A 15,358-nucleotide genomic window follows, 5' to 3' on the forward strand; every position below is an offset into this window, starting at 1 on the left:
TAAGCTAGCTGTACTAGTCACCGTGTATTCTAGAATTTTCTTTTTTGCACATATACGTGTGTGTGCCCATGCATGCATATACGTGTGTGTATGAATTTTTGATTTAGTGCCTTAGGCTAGCTGTGTTTTCAGAACTTACTTCTCTCCCAAAGATGATATAGCTGCCACACCCTTCAAATTTTTACTTGATTTTTATGCCCTTTTAAGCCACTCTCTTTAGGAAGAGCTAAGTGTATAAAAGCTGTTATTGGCAAGGGGCAGCGCAATAAATAAACCTGACAGAAGCCCAGTTTTTTACTAGCCAAGAGTAAGGTTTTTCTCTATTCTGACCAATGCTATTACTGTAAACTTAAAAATATTCCTTTTCTTTCCTTGATTTTTATTATTAACTATATTTGATTGTAATCATTGTTACCTTGGTTAGTATGTCAAAATACAGTCTTGAACATGATAAATGTTATTTCTCAATACGTTTGTTAATTTTTGTCTTTCCATTCAAGATAAGCTTTCACTGGAAGGAATAGTGGTACAAAGAGCTGAATGCCGACCTGCTGCCAGTGAAAACTACATGAGATTAAAGAGGTTGGTGTTTTTTAACTTTAAAATAATACCTGATATTTCTTTTTTGGGATTGAAATACATACATTAGATTGTCTGTAGACTGCATGAAAACTATGGTTATTGTTGAAAGTGTTTTCTTCAAAGGTTGTTTGGTTTTAAAACCAAGTAAGAACAAACTTCCAATTATAAAATAAATGTCATGAGGATGTCATGTGCAACATGGTTACTGTAGTTAATAATACTTTATTGCACATTTGAAAGTTTACTGAGGGAATACATCCCGAAAGTTCTTAACCAAGACAAAAAAAATTTTTTAACTATTACCTATGCTGGTGGAAGTTAACTAGACTTATTGTGGTGATCATTTCCCAATGTATACAGTTATTGAATTGTTTTCTTGTACACCTGAAACTAATATAATGTTGTATACAACGGGTATAATGTCAGTTATACCTCAGTTTTTTAAAAACTCAAGAGTTTCTTTGGCAAAAGAACTTTCAGAACCTGGGCTGTTAATTTGGGGTATATTAAGCTACTGTGTTAATATAACCTGGAATCAAATTTTTTAACTGTCTTTTTCTAGTTGTCCTTATAAATCTTGATTCTCCAAAGACATGTAATAAGATCTTTGTACTGTTTTATTTTCAAGGGCTATAATTTTCCCATGATGAATATGTATCTAAAATACTGTACATTAAAAAGCAAGTATAGTTAGTTGCTAGAATACCATCCTTTTCTCTTAATCTACAAAGAACTTTTTAGAAACGTATTACTTTGTTAGAGATTTTGCTTAGGGGTCCTTCCTCCCCACTTTAGTACGTGGTTAACCTTTTGTAATTAATATTTAAAGATTATGATCGTGAATTCTTGATACTTCAAACTTTGTGACTTTCAAAGAGTCAACAGTTTTTTAAACCTGGAAGAAATGTATTTATTGTACTTGCTTTATAGTTTATATTGAATGTATTTCAACCCCATGTAGTTTAGAATTACACATTTTTTCATTTACCCAGCACTTACTACGTGAAATAGTAGTGAACAAAACAAATAAAAATCTCTACCCTCATGGAACTTACATTTTAGAAGATTGTAGCTGCTCAGAACTGGTAGTTGGGAGGACACTTTCAAGTGACAGCAGCAGCCCTTATGGATATCCAAACTGGCTGAGCTGGATCAGCTCTCAGTTTCACATTTAAAAATTTTTTCCCCTTTTCTCAATTAGATTGGAAGTCTGTCTCCTGGGAATGAAGCAAAGAGACTGGCTTTGTTCAATAATTCCTCTAATTTCAGTGCCTCCCCGGGGCAAGTAAAAGGATGACAATCAAAATGAAACATTTTTTTTTGCGGTACGCGGGCCTCTCACTGTTGTGGCCTCTCCCATTGCGGAGCACAGGCTCCGGACGTGCAGGCTCAGCGGCCATGGCTCACGGGCCCAGCCGCTCCGCGGCATGTGGGATCTTCCCGGACCGGGGCACGAACCCGCGTCCCCTGCATCGGCAGGCGGACTCTCAATCACTGCGCCACCAGGGAAGCCCGTGAAAATTTTTTATAACAGTAAATAACTTTGGAACACAGGCAGATGTTTCTCTTTGTTTCTGGCCTATAAAGTTTATTATATAATACAAGCCCTTTTGAGAATTTTTCTTCAAATAACTACTGAAATTGGAAAATGCAAAATCTGATTTCTCAGCTGCTTGCCAAGATATTTTTCTGTGGTCTTAATTTTCTTTAAAAGTTTCTAAAAATTTCTGATGATGAGATCAGGCAAGTCACCTGCTGTGTTTATGAAATGGCTGTTTTTTCCTTACCAAAAAAGACATTAAAATTGTTTAGCCTTTTGGAGTATGCTAAAAGACCAGCCATTATATATTTCAGTTACTTCAGTGACTCGAGGAAACAGGGTGATTCAGGAGATGATAATTATGTGAGTTAGATGCTATATGACATAAGTCTTGAAGGCTGAGATTTTTTTTGACCAAGTGGAAAAAGACATGAGTAAGAACACTTTCTACACAGAGAGACATGTAGGTACAGAGACCCGGGGAAGGCATCAGGGACCTGTGTGTAGTTCTGCAAGCCTGGAATGCAGGGTTTATTTGGGGCAGAACAAGCAGAAGCTCCAGCCCTTTTTTGAACTGTGAACTTAAATATCCAAAAGCCTGGTTGGATGTCCAGTAGACATTTCAAATATGTCAAAACCTGAACTTCCAGTCTTGCCCCTCAAATCTGCTCCACCAGCATTCGTTCTCATCTGAGCTCATGCCAACTCTGTCCTCCCATTTTTCTCAACCCATAAACCTTGGTTGCATTCTTGACTCCTCTCTCACACCCCACATCCAGTGTGTCAGAAAAATCCTACTGACTGTACCTTCAAAATATTATACATCTGCAGTCTGACCATTTCTCACCACCCACATGATCTGCCATTGTTTCTCACCTGGATCACGGCGGCAGCCTCCTAGCAGAGTTCCTGCTTCCACCCTTGCCCTAGTGGAGTCTATTGTCAGCACAGTAGCCAGAGCAGTTCTTTTAAAACCTGTCAAGTTGTGCCATTCCTCTGGCCACATGTCACTTCCAGTGTTTCCTGTATTACTCAGAATAAAATCCAAGTCCTTATAATTGTATACAGGGACCTACATGATCTCCCTACCATTCTCTTCCCCTTCTCCCCATTCGAACCTCCTACTTCCCTCCCTCACTCACTCTGCTCCATCCACACTGATCTCGTAACAGTCCACGAGCACAGGCACGGTTCCATATGAGGGTCTTTGCACTGGATGTTCTTTCCTACCTCGAACATGTTTTCTCCAGATAGCTGCATGGCTCACCTCGCCTCTTTCAAGTCTCTTCTCAAATTCTCCTTTTTCAACAAGGCGTACCCTGACCACCTTGTTTCCTTCTATGCTTGTATTTTTTTTCAATAGCACATATCACCTAATGTAATTTATTTACTATATTTATTACCAGCTTTGCCCTAGTGCAGTTTAAGCTCCCATAGTTTGTTTTTTGTTTTGTTTTGTCTGTATGTGCACCTACTTTGTTCACTGATACACACACGCATACCCCCAAGTGTCTAGAATAGTTCATGACATGTAGCACATAGTCAGGCAATATTTGTGGTTTTTTGTGTGCTTTTTTTTGGTTTTGTTTTTAATTAATTAATGGCTGCGTTGGGTCTTCAATGCTGCGTGCAGGCTTTCTCTAGTTGCGGTGAGCGGGGGCTACTCATTGCAGTGGCTTCTCTTGTTGCGGAGCACAGGCTCTAGGCGTGCAGGTTTCCCACCAGGGAAGTCCTAGGAAATATCTGTTGAGTGAATGAATGGCAGGACAAAAGTTGAAATGTTAGTCTCATATGCTTGTTAAATTACTTATTAAAAGGTCTTACATGCTGTGGTAAGAAATTTGGACTTTGTGTGCTTTTACTATTAGGGAGGCACTGAAGGATTTTAAGCTGATGGAAAGCGAAGGGATTTGTGTGTTAGAAGAGTCATTCTGGCCATAGTACAGAGATTGAAACCAGGGAGATAAATTAGAGGCTGACGCAATAGCCCAGGTACAAAATGTCAGAATGACTAAACAAGGTGGTTAGGCAGAAGGGAGATGAGAAACTAGGTTCTGAGGATATTTGGAGGTAGAGTTTGTGCGACTTGATAAACTCATCTCAAACTTCCATGGTTGGGCTTCCCTGGTGGCGCAGTGGTTAAGAATCCGCCTGCCAATGCAGGGTACCTGGGTTCAAGCCCTGGTCCAGGAAGATCCCACATGCTGCAGAGCAACTAAACCCGAGTGCCACAACTACTGAGCCTGCGCTCTAGAGCCCGTGAGCTACAACTACTGAAGCCTGCGTGCCACAGCTACTGAAGCTCGTGTGCCTAGAGCCCGTGCTCCTCAACAAGAGAAGCCACTACAATGGGAAACCCATGCACTGCAATGAAAAGTAGCCCATGCTCTTCGCAACTAGAGAAAGCCCGCGCGCAGCAACGAAGACCCAATGCAGCCATAAATAAATAAATAGATAGATAGATAAATAATTTAATTAAAATTTCCATAGTTGTGGGACAGGGGATTTCTCTAGGACCAGACAGATGGTGGTGGCTCTTGTGTTGTGGCCTAGATACACGTCCTGCTGTGAGTCTCAGACTGGCTCCATACCATCCTGTGCAATGCACTGACGAGGTCAGAGGGATAAAGAAGTCCTTATAGTTTAATTTAAATCCTGGTTTACAATTTACGTAAAAACTTAAAGAAGCAGGAAGTACTTAAACTTCAAGAAGCGTAACAATGGGTAAATTATCAAAATAGGAAAGTAATCTAAGTCATAAGTTGTGTCTCATGTGTTTTGTTTATCATTATTCAACATTTTCCAATGTCTGCTGTGATCACTAAGGTAAGATTCAATTTTAGAAAAATCACTAGATAACTGTTCTTGCTCTAGAGAGCTTTCAGTCTTTGAACCTCAAGAAAACACACACAGAGGATTATTTTAAAATATTTATTGACAGTGTAGTGGGGGAGGAATAGAAATGTTGTGGTACTATTGATGTAAATTGGAAAGACAGATTTTCAGATGTGGGTGGGTGATCTCAAAGTGGAAGTGTTTGAGAACAGAATTGGCGATTCAATATTTCAGATATCCTGTACCTAGATATTTCATACACAGGCTCAAAGTTTTTCAGGGCCTTCTTCTTCTTTTAATTAATTTTTTGTTGTTGATTTACAGTGGTGTATTAGTTTCTGCTATACAGCAAGTGTATCAGTTATACATATACATGTATCTACTCTTTTTTAGATTCTTTTCCCATATAGGTCATTACAGAGTATTGAGTAGAGTTCTCTGTGCTATATATATATAGTAGGTCCTTATTAGTATTCTATTTTATATATAGTAGTGTGCATATGTCAATCCCAGTCTCCCAATTTATCCCTCCCTTTCCTCTTCCCCTTTGGTAACCGTAAGTTTGTTTCCTACATCTGTGACTATTTCTGTCTTGTAAATAAGCTCATGTGCACCATTTTTTTAGATTCCACATATAAGCGATATCATATGATATTTGTCTTTCTCTCACTTACTTCACTCAGTATGACAATCTCTGGGTCCATCCATGTCCCTGTAAATGGCATTATTTTGTTCTTTTTTGTGGCTGAGTAATATTCTGTTGTATATATGTACCACATCTTCTTTATCCATTCATCCATTGATGGACATTTAGGTTGCTTCCATGTCCTGGCTATTGTAAATGCAGCTGCAGTGAACATTGGCGTACATGTATCTTTTCAGATTATGGTTTTCTCCCGATATATGCCCAGGAGTGGGATTGCTGGATCATATGGTAGCTCTATTTTTAGTTTTTTAAGGAACCTCCATACTGTTCTCCATAGTGGCTGTGCCAGTTTACATTCCCACCAACAGTGTAGGGGGGTTCCCTTTTCTCCATACCCTCCCTAGCGTTTATTGGTTGTAGATTTTTTGATGATGACCATTCTGACCAGTGTGAGGTGATACCTCATTGTAGTTTTTATTTGCATTTCTCTAATAATTAGTGATGTTGAGCATCTTTTCATGTGCTTTTTGGTCATCTGTATGTTCCCTTTGGAGAAATGTCTATTTAGATCTTCCATCAGGGACTTCTTCTGACTGCCTACTCTTTAATGACATTCAGGGTCTTTTTGATAATCTGGCTCTTGTCTCACTTCCTGGCTTCATTTTCAGCTCTTCTCCTTTACATAGATGTCCGATAGTTGTATCACACTACAAGTTGTTTTCACAGATGTACTAGGCACTTGTACATCTTATGGCTGTGTGATATGTTGCATCCTTTATCTGGAAGGCCTTAACTACCTTCTGCTAAGGGCCTTTAAAACCAACACAAGTGTCGCTTACTCACAGAAACCTTCTCATATCTTCCACTCCCCACTCCAGTCAGGATCTGCCTCCCCTGCCCCTTTCCTATGTTCCCACATACTGTTCTTCTTTAATGGTATGTATAAACGTCTATGTTTTCTACTACTTAGGTGTACATAGTTGCATCTTCTACAAGATTATAAACTTCATAAGAGCAGGAACTGTGAGTTTTATTTTTCTCCCTTTCTTTTCCGTTTTTCCTTCCTCCTTTCCTTTTTGTATCTCAGCACTTGGCATAGCACATTACAAATATATAAATATCCAGAAGTATCTGTTGGGTTGAAATTGATTGAAATAGAAATGAATAGCAAAACTAGGTACAGAAACATGGAAATCAGCAGCACTCAGCTGCTTTAATTTTTTTTTTTTTTGCTCAGAGCTACACTTGAAACCTGGACTTGATTTTTCAGTTCATTTACATGTGCATGTGTGTGCACATACATACACACACACATCTTGCTTTGAGAAGAAAGTGATTGTAAAACAAATATATAAACATTTTGTCAACAACGAAAAAGTTTTTCAAAGTATAAAATAAGAATTGAATTCTTCCATTTACAGAGGACTAGAAAAGAAATCCTTTGTATCAAAGACCTTTCTTTCCTTGACTTAATTGAGTGAGGTTTTTTCCTGAAATCAGTGAGATTTTACTATATTATATTTTAGCAAATAGCAGCTGAACTATACTCTTAGTAATATAAATGGGTATATACAAAGTGTATTTTATATTTATAAATAATACTCTCTAAGAACGATGTGTTACTTTAGTGGGAATTTAATTTTAGTAGTAGATTCTTATTACAGCTCTCTGTTATTAAAATTTAGCTGATAAATTAGCCAAATGTTATGAGAATTATGACTCCCGTATTCATCAAATGTAAGTAAGATTCTGTTAGTTTGTAAGAGTCTGTCATTCATTTAAATGAAGGTGGAAATTAGTATTGCAGTAAACCCAAGAAATATGTAAACCTTTGAATCAGTGAAATTTAAGCCAAGAAAGAAATGAATCGTGTGCTATAATTTTCTTTTGTCCAAACCCATCACGTATATCAAATTTTACAAAAATCCATTTAGCCACGCAAGAAAATCTAAAAATCAAATGGGAAAATAAAAATTTCCAATGCTTCTAGTACTTTCTCTTTATCTGACATAAATTTGGATGGATCTGAATGATATTTTATTAGGAGGAACTTTATTTTGAATTGCTAAATGTAAATATATTTAAAATAGCTCATATCTGATGTATTATGTAATTAAAATTTAATTTGTATTGTTTCATTAAGTGTAACTTTACTAATCATCTTGAGTTTTTCCTTAATGGTCAAATGATAAATTATGTAATCAACCTATTTGTAATTCATATTGTACATTTTTAAATGTAAAGGGACATAAATATAAGACAATCATCCTAACGTGTTTTCGTGTAGGAAATCCTAGTAATAGGAAAATATATGGCTTTTTAACTTCTGCATGTTTTTGTCACTAAGTGATCTAAAAATATTTGTCTCAAAAATTTTTATTTTTAGTTCTTTCAGTGTTTGTGGGTTTTCTTCAAAAACCTAATAAGAAAAGCTTTTCCCTTTGGGAACAGAACATTGGCTGTAGATGGGTGGAGAAAAGAAGAAGCAGTTTTTTTTTCTATTCTAAGACACCAGACAGAGGAAGCAAGTTGTGATTCACATTCTCTCCTGGGGAGAAGTTACCTTGCTGTACCTGCCTAGATTCCTGATGCTTCATATTATGGTAAAAGATGTCTTAGAACGTCTTATTGTAAGGGAAATGGAAAGGACCCTCTCACTCAGTAGCTCTTTATGTAATTTTTGGGTGATGTGATTCATGCCCAGAGAAGTTTCTGCAAATAAAATTTTTGCTTAATGCAATAACAGCACTGAAGCGTTTTCTTTTCACCATATTTAAACTAGTTTTCGAATATATTTAGTCCTTGTAATTTTTATTTTTCTTCGTACATAAATTACATAAAGAATAATTATTTTATAAATGATATTTCTTATATATTAGGATGATTATCTTATAGCTATGTCCCTTTATATTTAAAAAAGTACAAAATGAGTTGTAAATAGGGTAACTATATAATTTATCGTTTAAAACAGGATACTTTTAAGAATGAAAGTAGGCCTAACCTGAGAGCCACACTGAGACAGCAGTGTAAACTGTCCCACATAAACTGCGATGTAAGATCACCCTTATTGTGAATAGCCTGGATATATTAAAATGCTAACTTTAAAATGAGAACTTAAAGAGTCAAATAATGTAAGTTCTGGCAATTAGGAAGCATATATCAGAAAATCTAGAATAGAAAGTGCTATGGCTGAACATAAACTGTTGTGTGAGACCCAGTAGCCACCCAAATCTGGGCATATGACAGTGCTATGTGAACGTTTAAATGTATATTTGTATAATCTTAATGTAAATTTGTAGATAAAGTTTATTAAACAGCAAAATAAATAATAAACTAAACTTAGCTTTACAGAAAATCACTTTTCTGTTAATCCTAAATAAAAGGTGAGGTTATAGAAGTAACTCAGCATTCAATAAAGATAATTTTATGACCAGGGAAATACAGTATTGGATTTTAGCTTTCTGGTGATCTTATTTGAAACAGATTTTATTGAACAGAGTTTTTGGTGAATGTTGAGGTTAATGGTTAATGTACTTGTATTAATTAGATGCTTTCATTTGTAAGTATCAGAAAACCCAGTGCAAACTGGCTTAAAAATAAAAGGAATTTGTTGACTCCCGTAAATTGAATCCAGTGGTATTGTGGGCTTTAGCCGTGGCTGTACCTAGGAGTTCTCAACGTCCTTAGTGTTCGAGCTGTTTTGAATTTTCTTGGGTCTGTCTGTCTCCAGCTTGCCTGTTTTCAGACTGGCTTTTCTCCTGGTAGCAAGAGGGCTACTTGCATACCAGGATTATCTACCTCATTCTTTATATGGGGCCTCGGGAGTTAAGTGACCTTGTCTTCAACCAGCCATTAAACAGAACCCTTCACTTCCTTCTGTGGGCCAACATGGGTTCTGAATTTATTTCAGAAACCAGTAAATGTGTTAATGAAGGTGGGAAGTGTGCACTAATGCTTAGGGCCCACCTGTAGAAATGTACAGGAGGGAGGGTCAGTCCCATCAAACAAAACATGTGGCTGCTGCTCAGTAGAGGGGGGACAGGGTGGGTGCTGGGGAGATAATCCTAAGATCAACAGCAAAACTCTTTTTACCAGAAAAGCATCTTAGGGGTAAGAAACACTCATCAGGGACATTCGTACCCTTCATTGCTTCTCTTGAGGAATGACCGTCTTCTCTCTTGAAAGAGGGTCAGAACTTTTGTTAGAAAGCAACTCTGCGAAGATGCCTTAATAATAGGGTAAGATGGTGAAGAGGTTGGGCTCTGGAGTCTCACTGCCTGGTTTCAAAGACTGGATTCCCCATTTACTGGCTCTATGATCTTGGGCAAAGTACATGGCCTTTCAGTGCCTTTGTTTCCTCATCTGTAAAATGTGGTAGTGGCATTTATCTGTGTTATGATAATGATTAAATAATACTATATAATACATGATGTGTCTGACACAGAGTAGGTACTCAATAAATATTACCCATTATGTTTATGACAGTTGCCTGAGTAAGTACTCCTGTCCTAAAACCCTCTGGAGATATTCCCAACCCAACCCGGTTTGTCTTAGTTCTCCTGATAAGAGACTTGCACACAAGGATTCTTTTTGAATTCCTGCCCTGAAGTAGATAAATTAGTTTAATCAAGTTTAAATTGGAAATAGAGCAGAAAGAGAACTAGAACTAAGAAAAAGAATCTGAAGATTTTTTTATAGAGTTCATGATAATAATCCTCTTTTCAAAACAAAAACCCTAAAGTAGTGGTTTAGAAGTTCCTAGATATTATCGAGATTCAGACCCAAGGAACTGAGTCTTCACAGTCTTTTCATCTACCCTGTTCTTGCCCTCAAGAACTCCTTAATGTGCCCACCACCATATATAGATCAGAAACCCATGGATTTTTAGTTTATAAATCTTCTACTGGATGTTCAGAATCTTTATGGAAATTGTAAAGGTTACTGATCCTGAAATTTTCCCAAGTTACCTTTGGAAACAGTCTTATTGTCCCCTCCTGCAGTGATGCTTCAGCTGATGACTCTCCTGAGGTACCCAAATGTGTGTGACTTTTAAAATGTGGGGCTGTAAATCTTCTTCATCAAAGATTTTTTTTAAAGGCCAGAGAACAGGAAGTTCTAAAGAGCTAACCCAAGAAGGCAGCTAACCTTCTTTGCCGTAAGTGTGCCCTTGTTCTCACATCCTTTCACCTTGAACTGCTCCTTTTTAACTACCATTTAAAAATGAAGCATTATGTGAAATAAGCTGGATGTCTTCATTGAAGTACAATAATTTTTAAATGTATTATAAATAGATAGCTGCAGTAAACATGCAAAACTACCAGTGGGATAAAACGACCGTGAAAAGGTAGTCATGGTGTTTTATCAAGAAGTTTTTAAAAGACAGATCTTCATGGGGAATGCTGTTTGGTGCAGGGAAGCCTTCTGTTTTTGGCTGCATTGGGTATTTGTTGCTGCGCGTGGGCTTTCTCTAGTTAGGGCGAGCGGGGGCTACTCTTTGTTGTGGTGCGCAGGCTTCTCATTGTGGTTGCTTCTCTTGTTGCGGAGCACGGGCTCTAGGCACGCGGGCTTCAGTAGTTGTGGCACGCGGGCCCAGTAGTTGTGGCACGCGGGCCCAGTAGTTGTGGCCTGCGGGCTCTAGAGCGCAGGCTCAGTAGTTGTGGTGCACGGGCTCTAGAGCGCAGGCTCAGTAGTTGTGGCGCACGGGCTTAGATGCTCCGCGGCATGTGGGATATTCCCGGACCAGGGCTCGAACCCGTGTTCTCTGCATTGGCAGGTGGTTTCTTAACCACTGCACCACCAGGTAAGTCCCAATAATGGATTTTTTTTTTTCCCCTACACCGTGAGGCTTGTGGGATTTCAGTTTCCTGACCAGGGATCGCACCCATGCCCTCGGCAGTGAGAGCACTGAGCCCTAACCACTGGATTGCCAGGGCATTCCTGGTGTAAGAAAGACTTCTTAGGGAGATTGACAGTAAAGATGTCCCTTTTCCCTCTGAAGAGCCCTAGAAGCTGTCCTCACAGCCCTTGAGCTGTCGGCTGCTCCTAAAGATTTACTATTCTGATGAAATAAGGATTTTCCAGATGATTATAAAAAGTTATCAGGAATATATTGATATATTAAAAAATTAAACCATTGGCATAATTAAACAACAAACAAAGGTTCTATGTAATCCTTCTTTCAAGTCCTCAGATATTTTTACCTTAAGATTGCAGGAGGAGAGGGATTTTTTTTCAGTATCTGGGTACCGTTGTCTCACCCTAAACACAGCTCGTCTTTGGAATTCCCCACCTCTTCTGCCCGCATCTTGGTGTTCCTGGGGCTTCTGACCCCTTCTTACTCTGCTGCCATTGCAGCTCAAGTGCGCACTAGAGCAAACCCAGTCATTATCAGTCTTCCCCATGTGCTTTCCTGTCCCACTGTCTGCTGTGCTCTTTCCTTGCTTTCCTGCTTTCCAGACTCCTGTTCGTCCTTTAAGATTCAGCTCAAATGTCAACCTGCACAACTGTTTCTCTCCACCCAAGATAAGTACCATTCCACCAAGCTCCTGCTTATACTTTTTCTAATAAACCACTAATCACATTTTGCTTTTCATTCTACTTTTATTACTTTTGTTTATATCTCTACTAGGTAGTGAGCTCCTTGAGGTCAGGGTCTGTAATCTCATTCATGTTTAATCCAACAGCTTTATGTTCAATAAGTGCTAGTGGAGTAATTGACCAAAAATCAGTAGTTTAAAGTTAAGAATTTACATTGTACCTTAATTAATGAATCTCTCCAGGATTAATACTCTTTTAAAAATGCATTTAGCTGTATTTAAGATTCAAATTATAGGTCCTGAGAAACACTATTGGCATGTGGTGGTGTTTGTACAAAGCCTCACAGCTTTGCAGGATAAAAATACCTCAATACACAATTTCTCTTTGTTCACTCACAATTGAAAATCAACAGGGCTAAACCTTAGGCAAAACTGTGAAGTATGGAAAGTTTATCTTTATTATCCCAGCATCTCCTTTTTTCATTTCTTTTCCTCTTAGTAATGCTGTCTTTACGCATCTATTTACTTTTTTTTTCTTAACATCTTTATTGGAGTATAATTGCTTTACAATGGTGTGTTAGTTTCTGCTTTATAACAAAGCGAATCAGTTATACGTATACATATGTTCCCATATCTCTTCCCTCTTGCGTCTCCCTCCCTCCCACCCTCCCTATCCCACCCCTCCAGGCGGTCACAAAGCACAGAGCTGATATCCCTGTGCCATGCGGCTGCTTCCCACTAGCTATCTACCTTACGTTTGTTAGCGTATATATGTCCATGCCTATTTACTTTTTATCCTGCTCTAATCTTTTTTATTCTATCAATTCTGAATATATTTTAAGAATGAATGGGCCTAAGTCAAACTGGGTATTTGATTTTAAACCTTTTCTTACTAAATGTGAAATAATAGCCCTCAGGTTACCTGTTCAAGGTATTTGAGTAGGCACATTTTTTTCACGAGAAAGGAAGAAAAGTCATTGAAATTATAGCATTTATAGGTTGGCCCTAAACACAGATTAAATATGCCTTTTTGTTTGTCAGGGGGACTTATCCCCAGGATAACCATCTGTGCTTCCTGGCCCAAGTGGGTAGATCTGGCCTAGCTGCATTTGTTGGAGATCTGTTCTGAGAATTTAAAACTTGCTCCTGAATGTGACCCACAGAAGTGGCCAAATGTCCTTAGGCAGGATCAGGACCACCACTAGTCTGTATTGTACAAATTTTTAAAGGTGATCCTTCCTCAAGTGTTTTTATTTGTATCTGTCAGAAAATCATAGTAATTTACATATTTTATTAAATAAGACATTACTACCATCTGCCAGAAAATTGTCATAATAATTACACAAATCTTTGCTGTCTCTGATGCGAATGTGCCCCTTCATGTGGCACCACTGTACACGCTAAACAGAGAAACCCGGGAAGGAGCTCTACTCTCTGGTTTGCTGCAGGCCTTCAGGTCCTGTTTTCTTACCAGTTGGCTTAAAATTTAAGTTGCTTGCCCGGTCCTTGCAGGCACTGGGTTTTCATCTCTTGGTCTGTGATTCCCTGAAGCACTTGAAAACTGAGGAAAGATACCACATCTTCCTTTATTAGGGAACAAGGGTCCCATTTAGTATGTTGAATCAGTAGGAATAATGATAATCAAGCCTTTAACTTATTGCTAGGACGAACTAATTTAAACTTTGGGTTGATCAGGCTTTAAATATTCTTAGTAGTTAGTCAATCAAAGTACAAGAAAACCTGACTCATAAACATCTTATGTACTATCTCTTTTGCTTGAGACTCTAATGCAATTGCCATGGGATGTATTTGTAAAGAAAACTAGGATTTTTTTAAAAGAATATTTCAATTTATAAGTAGAGAAAGAGAAGATATTGTTTACAGATTTTAAAAGACTGTTTTGGGGAACTGATTTTAGGGGTCACACACTCTTAAATGGCTTCATATTTATATTAATTAGATGTTTATTTTAGTTACTGTTTTTTTTAGTCTTATTTCCATTTTCACAAATGATCATAGAGTCATAGGGAAGTTGTGATTTGCCCAAGCTCACAGTTTGTAAATGGCAAAGCTGGAATTTGAACTGAGATCTGATTGATTCCAATGTGTTAGGTGGCAGGCTGCCTCTTCTGGCCTTTGTAGTTTCAAAACGTTGCCCGGCTTATCGGTAGGCAAAGGGAAGGGAGCTTGTTCTCTTTCTCTCGTCTCTTGCACTGGATGATCATTGCCCTGATGCCCCACAACTTAAACTAATATCGTTAGGACCATAGTTCTGTTTCACTATACAACAGGATAGCATTTATGGATTTATTATATAAAATATATAATGGCTTCATTGTTTCAGTTTAGATTTTTTAAATCAAATTTCAGATTCTACAACTTAAAAATGAGCTTTGTTAGCATAACTTGCTTGAATTTCAAAGCTCCATGTATCTGTAGAAGAGAGGTAGAGTATTAAGTGATTTTATGTCTGTGAAGTTTATTGTTTTACTTTTGTGAAGTTTATGTGAAATTTGTAATACTTTGAGGTACTTTTGATGAACTAGTAGTTGTACCATTTTGAAGATCTAGTTCTCTTTAATATACCCTAGTATTACACTTGTCATATACTGTATACTGATCTGCATGTGACTTTGAAGGCCTCAGAATGTCTAAAACCCTTTTTGTGTAACATGTATTTGAGGAAAACTGAAAATATGGAATTAACAATAATCATAATGTTCAGGCAGAAACTTTTCAAACTGAAAAATAGTAAACATGTGGGAAAAACAGGGGAGAAAGATGTGGGCTTAGTAGTAAGCTTATGCAAAACAAAATATGCCAATGAACGGTATTCCCACTAAAATGCAGTTCCATGAGGGCAAGACTTCTTGTCTGCTTTGTTCACTGGTGTATCTCTAATGACTGGAAGAGTGCCTGGCGCCTAGTAGGTGCACAGTGAATATTTGTCGAATGAAGAAAGGAAGGCATGAGACTTAGGTTTTGTCTCACAGGCTGCCTAGGACTTTGATGACAATGAGTCATGCCTTTTCAAGCTGTCGCATGCCAAGTTAATTTATCTACTTCTGTCACTTCCCCATGCTTCACAGCTTCAGAGTGTCATTTATTACTCATTTGCTCAACAGATATTTATTGAGCATCTAATGTATACTAAGCAGTGTAACTAACATAAAGCAACCAGAGCTTATTCGCTTTGGGGAATGGATCATAGATGGGTCC

The 15,358-nt window shown here is 37.9% G+C and overlaps 1 protein-coding gene across 1 annotated transcript in view; it reads left to right on the forward strand.

Annotated features, from left to right (window-relative positions):
* Positions 1-15,358, forward strand: part of GTF2F2 (general transcription factor IIF subunit 2) — a 151,095-nt gene that overhangs the window by 79,564 nt on the left and 56,173 nt on the right. Inside the window, exon 5 of the mRNA XM_022574878.3 lies at positions 501-582. Coding sequence (XP_022430586.1) covers positions 501-582 — 82 coding nt within the window. The remainder of the gene's footprint in view (positions 1-500; positions 583-15,358) is intronic.

The sequence above is a fragment of the Delphinapterus leucas genome, chromosome 18, assembly GCF_059928025.1.
Source record: "Delphinapterus leucas isolate spDelLeu-1000000601 "Yukka" chromosome 18, BTC_Dleu_Yukka2, whole genome shotgun sequence".
NCBI classification, from domain to species: domain Eukaryota; kingdom Metazoa; phylum Chordata; class Mammalia; order Artiodactyla; family Monodontidae; genus Delphinapterus; species Delphinapterus leucas.